Genomic DNA, 9,958 nt, shown 5'->3' on the forward strand with positions numbered 1-9,958 from the left:
GAGGGGTCCCACACCCTCCGCCCATCAGAGCAGCTACTCAGTCCCACCTTTCTCTATTCTCTGCCAGAGGCCAGTCCATACCCACTGATAAGAACAGATACTACACTTGATCTTAGCCAAAAGGCCGAGAAGCGATGATTCAATGTAAATGTATCTATCTCTCATTCCTTTTCCCCCCAAAAAAAATTAACAGTGTAATGTGGGCTAGGTGAAATGAGGGAGATTACTAGTCTAATGAGGGAGAGAGGGAGATTGCTGCTATTTCAGGGAGTCTCCTGCAGAATGCAGGAGGGTAGGCAACTATGCTCCCAACTGCCTCCCCCCACCGCAGGACAATCCTGGCTCCGGGCGGGACACGGGAACGTCACCAAAAACCAGGACGTTCCCGCGGTAAGCAGGACAGTTGGGAGGTATGTATTAAACCCCGAGTGACATGTATAGGAAACAGGGTATATATGGGGTACAAGATATCATTATCACCCCCCAGTTACATGTATAGGATACAGAGTATATAGTGTGGACAGGGGTGCAGGCAGGGAACAATGTACTACAGTAGCATTACTTACTAGTGCCTAAATGATCACGTGACGGACAGCTGCCATGGGCGGGTCCTCAGTATCACGTGCATGCGCCTCACGCCTCGCTCTAGCACCTGCCCCGCCCCGGCCAGTGTCGGAAGTGACGCAGCGGAATAGCGGAACGTGTGTGACAGGAGCCGGGGGCGCTGCTACCTCCCCGGTGTCACCGCGTTGCTGCGTCACCTGGCATGGGCAGCAGCGGATCACGAGCCCGGGGCCTGTGGCCTTTCTCCTCCCCGGGAGCGGACAGTCCCGGCAACAGCGAGCAAAGCGTGGCCCGGATCCGTAAGGCCACCCCCTTCATCTTTACCCGGCGCGGGTGAGTCCCCGCTCACTGCACTTATATACATATATCTATCAGTATATAGTTATCTGCGTTCCCACAGACCCCTGTGCAGCGCTGTATATGTGTGTATATTTTATATATATATATATATATATATATATATATATATATATATATATATTTGTGTATTATAGGGCACATATTATGTACAGTACGCATGTTATATGTAAAGTGCTGTCTATATTGTAGCGGAGAGTGTGTGTGTGTGTATGTATATGTGTGTGTATATATATATATATATATATATATATATATATATGGCAGCCCCTTACATTGCGAATAATATGCATGCGCGCATACAAACCGATGCATTACAGTGATTCCAGTTGCGTGTGAAAGTTTGCGGTAGCGATTGAGCCACTGTGTCCACACTAACCAGCAGAAGCGAACACACAGAGCAGGTGTAGCAGTGACAGTCGGTCTCTCTTCATTGGGCATCCCACCCTTTCCCCAGTTTCAGGGGTTGATGACAAACACACGGGAGTTGTTTGCATACATACGGCAATATTAATAAGGATGATCACTCAGAAGGACCATTAGCAATGAAGTGATCTCTTATGCAATCACCTATGTAGAACAGGTAGCGCAGCTGCGGTCTACTCTTTGCTGTCATATAAACCCCTTTCCTGGTAAATGGTGCTGAAAGTAGCACCTGAAGATGGTACCTAGATCAGCTCCACAGCTTGGTACATTCGGGAATAAAGCAGCCCCCGTAGTAATATATCAGAGTTGCTTTTGCAGTCGAAAAGGGGATATTCTGCAAATGAATCGATAAATATTATTTATTTTATTTATTAACAGTTTCTTATATAGCGCACACATATTCTGCAGCGCTTTACAGATAATATTTGAACTGTCACATCAGTCCCTGCCCCAGTGGAGCTTACAATCTATATTCCCTACCACATGTACACGCACACACAGACATTCTGGGTTAATTTTGTTTTGGAGCCAATTAGCCTGCCAGTATATTTTTGGATTGTGGGAGGAAACCGGAGTACCCGGAGGAAACCCACGCAAGTACGGGGAGAATATACAAACTCTGCGCAGTGAGGCAGTAATGCTAACCACTACACCATCCGTACTGCCTCAGGCCCTTAATAGCGAATAGTAATCCATTGACACGTCACTTGCAGATTTACATGCGGTGGGTTTTCTTTCTGTCTTGTGGGGGCTATTTACTCTGCATATCAGAGACCAGGTCTGAATCAGACAGAAATGCCCACTGGGCAGTTGCTGGAAGAAAACTTTCCAGGAACTGCTGCTCACAGTGGGACCCCCTGGCCCCACCCCCAGTGCCGTCCATGCAGCCAATCACTGCTGAGGGGTTTGGGGATAACGTATTAGCCAGTGTCTCCACATAGGGCTAAATGTGTGAGAATCAAAGTGAGATTTCCAATTTTTTTTTAAAAGCGACAATCATTCACACTGAAAAACCAGGTTGAATTTGACATGTAATTGATTGGCGCTTTTTTTTTTTTTTTTTTTTTTTACTATTTCTCTGCTCCTCACACCCTATTACATGTGGCCCATATTATTTAGCTTTAGTTCTGCAATGTTCTGTGTGCAGTCTGTTTCTTTTTACCACCCCCAGACCTTTCGCTGCTCAGGAGGTTGGATCGATGTGGAAGTGTGACCCGCAGTGGTTATATCTCACACAGGTCACCTTGGCAGCAGCAATACACTAGTTCATCATTAACTTCAGTGCCCACAGCAAATATGCAGGTAGATGTAGTTACCCTGAGTTACAGGCGCTCCGTTCTGGATCAGCGTCGCACACTCTCTGGGTAATGGTGACCTTTGCCCTGTGCTTGTCTTCGTGTGAGAGAATGTCATTCATTAGTGGGTCCACAACTAAATATCAGAGCAGACTCTCAGCTCTATCCCAAATACAGAGTACGATGGGGGTCATGGTGCGCGGACTGTTCATAGTGTCTCCTCTTCCCAATAGCTCCATGTACTTTGATGAAGATGGAGATCTGGCGCATGAGTTCTACGAGGAAACTATCGTGACCAAGAATGGTCGGAAACGCGCAAAACTGAAACGGATCCACAAGAACCTGCGGCCTCAGGTAACAATGTGTGTTAGGCACATCTAAGAGGTAACCTTAGATGTGCGTGGGCATTCAGAAGGAAGTGGGCGGGCAGCTGACATCTGGAAATGTCAGCTGTCCTCACCGGGCAATTTCCATGGGAACGCTGGGTGTTCCGATGGGTGCGACTATTCGCCCCCCGGCTGCAGCCTTGGGTGTGTGCACCCAGCGGTCTGTTCACCGTGGCCGAGCGCACCCGGCATATGCACATGCACAGGAGTGCGGCAGCGCATACATAAAACATCAGTCCCTGTGCACGGTCCAGAATAACCACCTAAGTCTGTCTGGCAGCTCATAGGAGCTTTCTCCACCCATATAACCGTCCCGTGCTGTCACCTTCCATGTGATTGTCTCCCGTGACCCTGTCCATGGAGCCCAGCAACAACGCCATGAGCCTCCATTGAGTAAAAAGAAAGAAAAGGCAGCGCTGGGAAAAATTGTCTATATCCAATTACATCAATGAAATACATTTTAAAAACAATTAAGCACAATGATAATAAAATCTAAGGAGCCAATGCAATACGTTGTTGGTCATGAGCCTCAACTGCCTGATCACATCACCTACATTGATTACACACTGAACATCCAGGTCTCAGTAGATGGACGTGAAGCCTGGAGATTGTCCACCTTTGTCTACAATGTCTTTTTTTATTTCTTTTCTATGTGCAAATTACGGTTCACAGTGATGTAAAACTAGTATGAAGAATTGCATAAGGAACCACTATGGGGAGTCCACTCCAAAGTGAAGGAACTAGCATGGACTCTAATGCGTTCTACCCATTGTTTTGTCCATTTAAATGGATGGTACTTGTTTCCTAGCACGGCGCCACCGATTCCAATTGTATGCCATCGGGTCTGAAAAATCAGTCGTGTCGCATGCGATGCGATCGACCCGATTTTTTTACATTGGAACCAATGTTAAATGCCCCCCAGACCCCATTTTTAATTGTATATCCACCCTGATGGGTAATTTACTATGTGAAATGCCCCCCCCCCCCATTGTTAACGCCACGATCAACGCCAACCCGAAGCGTTGCGAGGGGCGGCGGTACGCATCATCCGACCTTTTCATACCCCCACTATCCACGTCGGCGTGGAGTTGATTTTAGATAGTGTGGCGAGCGCAGCAAGCGCCCGCGCATTACTTCACACATATTACGCGTCCCCCCGCGGGGCTCGCTGCGCTCGCCACACTATATAAAGTCAACTCCACGCTGACGTGGATAGTGGGGGTATGAAAAGGTCGGAGGACACGTACCGATGCCGCTCGCCACGCTTCGGGTTGACGTTGATCGTGTCGTTGCGTTAACAATTGGGGGGCATTTTACATAATAATTAACCATCGGGGTGGGTATACAATTAAAAATCGGGTCTGGGGGGCATTTAACATTGGGTCCAATGTAAAATCGGGTCTCAGTGTCCATTTTTACTTTGGGTCCAATGTAAAAATCAGGTCCATCACATGCCATTATAATGGCATGCGATGCGACCGATTTTTTTTTTTTTTTAAATTGTATTAAAAACGTCTTTAAAGCCCGAAAATCGGGTCTGATCGGGTCTGCGATGGAACCCGACGGGCGCCGTGCTAGGAAACAAGTACCAAATGGATTTTATGATTACACATGTGGGAGGAATGGTGTTAATGATAAGACATTGGATGTGTAATACCCTGGTATTTTATCGTAATATAAACGGTGATGGTATAAATGTACTTGTAAAATCTTCCCATAATGCCTTGTTCTCCTTCCCCAGGGCACCATCAGGTTAGACCATCCGTGCATCCACGCGGATTTCCCTGTTGTACTGTGTGAGGTCTGACACTGGCTACACCCTTGCCTGCCGAGCTGCTCCCTCCTCTACCAAACTCTGCACCCTATGCTGTGCTCCTGAGACAGGAGTTGGAGGAGAACAATGTGGGGGATACAGGGACAGCCCCCTAAATAAGACTTCTGTGGGGTATTTATAAAGACAATGACTCGGGCTGTGGCAGATGAAATGACCACACGTTGCCACGGCGGCCAGGATCACTGCTGGAGAGTACCGTTTCCCTGGGCCACCGTCGGTCAGGTGACCATAGGCTGCTAGAGTTGTATCCCCTGTTGCTTTAATATTTGCCAGTAAGCCGCACCACCTTCTGCGGAAGAAGGGTAGAGCGATTCAGGGGGCGCAGCTCCCTCCTCTCCTTCCTCTTCAGGGGGGATACAACTTATTACTACAATACTGACCATGTATCTGCTTACAGCTGCCCAACCTCCCCTCTCTACAACTACAACAGACGTGTAGCGTAAGTGCAATCTAGCACAATATAGAAGGTAAATGAGTTTTCCGTATGTGACATATAGCCGTTTTGGTTCCCAGCACCAAAAGTCTGATATATATTTATATGGTCTTAAGAGTCCAGCACATATATACTTGTCTTAGTCGGTTCCCGCAGCACAGGGACCAGTGAAGATAGTGGAATATTCTTCTGCGCCGCACTGCGAAGGGGCATTCTCGTGTCTTTATGCGACACATCCTATGTGGAAAGGTGCAACGGAGTCCCTGGTACAGTCACACTTGTATGTAACTCCCCTTCCATGTATGTTTATTTATTACATGTATGTTTTACTTTGTGTCCTGTATTCCTGAGCTGTGAAACACCCCTTTTCCCAGCATCCTTCACTCTGAGCTGTCCCCGTTTCCCAATCCATCAGACTGTGATTACTGCTGTACCCAGACTCCTAGGGGATCGGGAGACGTCAGTGGCATGGAGAGTTTCTCCCCAATAAAACCTATGTTTGTAACTTGGAGTTGTGTTCTTCCCAGCGATGGCTCTTGTTGTCCTCATCCTCTGATTACGCACAAAGGGCGCTTGCTGCTAGTAATTGTCTCTTGGCACAGATTAATGTACAGTGATAATTCAGCCAATGTGTATGTTCCATACCTTAGACTGGAATTCGATTTCTTACATCCATTTAAACAAAGTGTATTAATCCCCAATTCCTGAAGTATACATCTGATATTGGTGCGGTGGGATCCTAGTGCACCTGCTGTGATATCTATTGTGTGAAGGTGACCACATATGGTGCGGTTTCAAACTTTTTAGTTAAAATCGCACCGTGTTTATTTTGCCTTGCAATGTGCGCTGCCGCGTAGTCACTTTTTGCCTTGCGATATTATGTGCAGGCAGGTGCGTTTATACTAGATCGTATGTACCCTGTAATTCATTATTGTAGTGTGGTCAAAAATCGGCTTTATTTCAAACAGTATGTAGTTCACACTGCACCCAGTGTACAGTCCAAATTGTATAATTGTACCTAACAGTCATCTCACTGTGTGTGGGCACCATTAGTCTTGTAGCAGTGTCATCTCTGCTGATCATGTGTTCAGGATGGCCACATAGTCGCCTCGCCATAGTAATGTTCATTTCGGCCATTTATCATTTTCCTGATCAATATTCTTAGTCATTATTATTACTACTACATTTTATTTATACGGCACCACAAGGGTTCACAGAAAAGAGTTTTGTTTTTTGGCGTGGACTACTTTTCCTTATTTGTGGCATGTGTACATCAGTAACCTTCATTAAATGTTATAACCTTTTATATGGTGCTTAACCTATTATGCTGTTTTAACAGAGAATGTATCATCCGCATCTGTCACTAACCCCGTGAGCTTGCTGTCTTCTCTACTCGATAGCCATGCACACTAACCCCTAATTCCATAGGAGATGTTTCTAGAGCATCAGCAGAAGGGAAGCCAATCGCACACAAGGAGACTCTCCGTAGGCAGAAGGGAAGCCAATCGTACACAAGGAGAGCACACGCACCGACTCTCCGTAGGCAGAAGGGAAGCCAATCGCACACAAGGAGAGCACACGCACCGACTCTCCATAGGCAGAAGGGAAGCCAATCACACACAAGGAGAGTACACGCACCGACTCTACGTAGGCAGAAGGGAAGCCAATCACACACAAGGAGAGCACACGCACCGACTCTACGTAGGCAGAAGGGAAGCCAATCGCACACAAGGAGAGTACACGCACCGACTCTCCGTAGGCAGAAGGGAAGCCAATCGCACACAAGGAGAGTACACGCACCGACTCTCCGTAGGCAGAAGGGAAGCCAATCGCACACAAGGAGACTCTTTGTAGGCAGAAGGGAAGCCAATCGCACACAAGGAGAGCACACGCACCGACTCTACGTAGGCAGAAGGGAAGCCAATCGCACACAAGGAGAGTACACACACCGACTCTCCGTAGGCAGAAGGGAAGCCAATCACACACAAGGAGACTCTCCGTAGGCAGAAGGGAAGCCAACCGCACACAAGGAGAGCACACGCACCGACTCTACGTAGGCAGAAGGGAAGCCAATCGCACACAAGGAGAGTACACGCACCGACTCTCCGTAGGCAGAAGGGAAGCAAATCACACACAAGGAGACTCTCCGTAGGCAGAAGGGAAGCCAATCACACACAAGGAGACTCTCCGTAGGCAGAAGGGAAGCCAATCGCACACAAGGAGAGCACACGCACCGACTCTACGTAGGCAGAAGGGAAGCCAAGAGCACACGCACCGACTCTCCGTAGGCAGAAGGGAAGCCAACCGCACACAAGGAGAGCACACGCACCGACTCTACGTAGGCAGAAGGGAAGCCAACCGCACACAAGGAGAGCACACACACAGGCAGCTATTCTAACCACTGTGTTACTGGGTCTGGAAATGTGCAGCAATGATAAAATGTTATGGGAGCCCTTGACATTAAACCTTCCTTGCATGTGATACATTATACTTCATTTATATGTTGTTAATAACTGTGGTTGTTAATATGGGTTGAGCCGATACAGTAGTTCATATTCAAGTGTGTCGTAGACTGATGGCTTTATATAACCAGTGAATGCATGTAGGCCATGCTCTGCCAGTATGTCCTTAAGACACCCTCTGAGTACACAAGCTCAGGAAATCCTCACAACTCTCATAATAACGCACTCATTTTTTCCATCCAAGCAAATGTTAACAAAAAAATAAATGTTGCCGAATGATGTTTTACCCATAGCTGTCCACAAGAGGGCACAATTCCCTTAAGAATCTTTACCAATGACTTGTACTGTAAGGGAATAGATTTTCCTAGCAAGACAGAACAGATCCTTTACAGGCAGTGTTTATCTCATGGTACCCCACTGTACTAAGTTGTGGTATCTTTTTGTGTCTTTTTTATTCTAACTAATCCCAGAAGCAGGAAGAAATCCATGAAATTGTCCTGAGTCTTGTATCCACTTCTGCTTCATCAGTGATGACACGGAGCACCATTGCAATAATGCACAACATTACATTTTACGTTTACATGTGACGTTTCGGGACTGCTCCTCTGCTCTTCCTCAGGATATGATTGTCTATACAGCAAAATGATCTACACTTGGCTTAGATTGTTATATTGTCAGCAGAACCTCTTCAATACACAGAGGACATACCAGGGCTAATCTATTTGATATAAAGCTGCTGGTTTAGTTCAGTTACATATTACAGCCAGGATCTCCTGCACAGTAGGCAGGTATGGTAAATGTATAGCTTTACTACCCATGTTCCTGCTATGAGGTCCAATGGCACAGGTGTCAGGTCCCAGGAGAAACATACAGTACAAGCTTAATGTGATGTCACAGACCTTACAGGGTGCTTCCTGCGGCCACACGCTGGAGCTGATTGTGCGGATACCTCTGCGGGGAGGCACCTGCACAGTTGTGCTAATTACAGGTGCGGCCTTCTCAGTCTGGGCTTCAGAATCTGTGCTAATACCTACCTACCTTGTAACTTGTTTTTTGTTTGCTATGTACGGCGCTGCGGACACCTTGTGGCGCCTTATAAATAAACGTACTACTACTACTAATATTCTGACCAATAGGCTTCCTTCGTCCTTCCGGTCATGAAGAAGATTGTACAACGGGATGTGTAATGGCCATCATAAAGTCCATGAGATCCCCAGCAATTGTCCTCTTCAATCCCCTTATGGCCCATTACACGGTCCTGTATTCTATCCAAACTGCTGGGGTCTGATAATCCCATCCCATCTCTTTTTTTATTATTATTTCAAATGGCACCATATTGGGTTGTCCCTTGTCCCCCTCGGATCATCGCCATGGTGATAGAAGCTCTGGTCTACCAGATGACCGCAGTCACCAGATATCAGTACAGCGCAGAAACTCGTGATACCATCTTGTCACCATGGGCGGCGTGAGTGACCAGCACCTTGTATTCACGTCACTGAGAATCCGGGCTATCTATCCTATACACACACTACAGGGTTATCCCAGGTTCATGTCCCCCTCTGTACATCCCACTTCCTGTGTACTGTGACAGCAGTGACAATGTGTCCTGGGCCGGCACTGCCGATAGATGTGACCCCGGAGGATATCCTGAAGTGTGATGTAGTAACCCCAACAGCTCCCACCAGGATAATACATAGGATGTTATTTGGATCACAGTTCCTGAATATTCCACTTTTTACATGGAGCTGCAGTTGACTGCACGTTGAACACAGTGGAATATTCTCTACATTTGCATTTATCATGCTAATGTTCTATGTATCATACAGTTATTAGAATGTTGCATTAAACAATGGCCACTAAGAGTGTTCTCTGTATTGTATAATTGTCACTAGAACAATATTTTTTCAGCATTGGTTACAGCTATGCTCTCTGTATTGTAAAGTGCTTACTAGAGTATTCTATACTTGTCACAAAATGTTGTGTAGTGATCACTAGCATGCTCTGTGCATTGGTCACAAGAATGTTCTCTGTATTGTATAGAGGTCACTAGAAGGTTATCTACACTGTACAGTGATCACTAGATTGTTCTCTGTATTGTATAGTGGTCACTAAAATGCTATGTGCATTGTATAGCGGTCACTAAAATGATTGTATATTGGCACTGGGATGGTCTCTGTATTGTATAGCAGTCAGTAAAATGC

General features: G+C 46.5%; 1 protein-coding gene and 1 pseudogene across 1 annotated transcript; one reads left to right on the top strand and one right to left on the bottom strand.

Moving 5' to 3' along the window:
• On the bottom strand, positions 1-136 carry LOC146029945 (U2 spliceosomal RNA; annotated as a pseudogene).
• A 506-nt stretch (positions 137-642) lies between these two features.
• Positions 643-5,804, top strand: TUSC2 (tumor suppressor 2, mitochondrial calcium regulator). Its single transcript, XM_083155823.1, has 3 exons — positions 643-897; positions 2,876-2,996; positions 4,770-5,804. Exons 1-3 carry the CDS (start codon positions 767-769, stop codon positions 4,833-4,835), a joined length of 318 nt encoding a protein of 105 aa, XP_083011949.1. The 5' UTR covers positions 643-766; the 3' UTR covers positions 4,836-5,804.
• The last annotated feature ends 4,154 nt before the right edge of the window (positions 5,805-9,958 follow it).

The sequence above is a fragment of the Crinia signifera genome, chromosome 8 (assembly GCF_055691185.1).
Source record: "Crinia signifera chromosome 8, ASM5569118v1, whole genome shotgun sequence".
NCBI classification, from domain to species: domain Eukaryota; kingdom Metazoa; phylum Chordata; class Amphibia; order Anura; family Myobatrachidae; genus Crinia; species Crinia signifera.

Excerpts from the sequence above, each read along its gene's own strand:
- TUSC2 (XM_083155823.1), top strand. The coding sequence starts at position 767 with ATGGGCAGCAGCGGATCACGAGCCCGGGGCCTGTGGCCTTTCTCCTCC. Across the intron at positions 898-2,875 it reads TTCATCTTTACCCGGCGCGG|CTCCATGTACTTTGATGAAG; the intron begins GTGAGTCCCCGC and ends TCTTCCCAATAG. Across the intron at positions 2,997-4,769 it reads ACAAGAACCTGCGGCCTCAG|GGCACCATCAGGTTAGACCA; the intron begins GTAACAATGTGT and ends CTCCTTCCCCAG.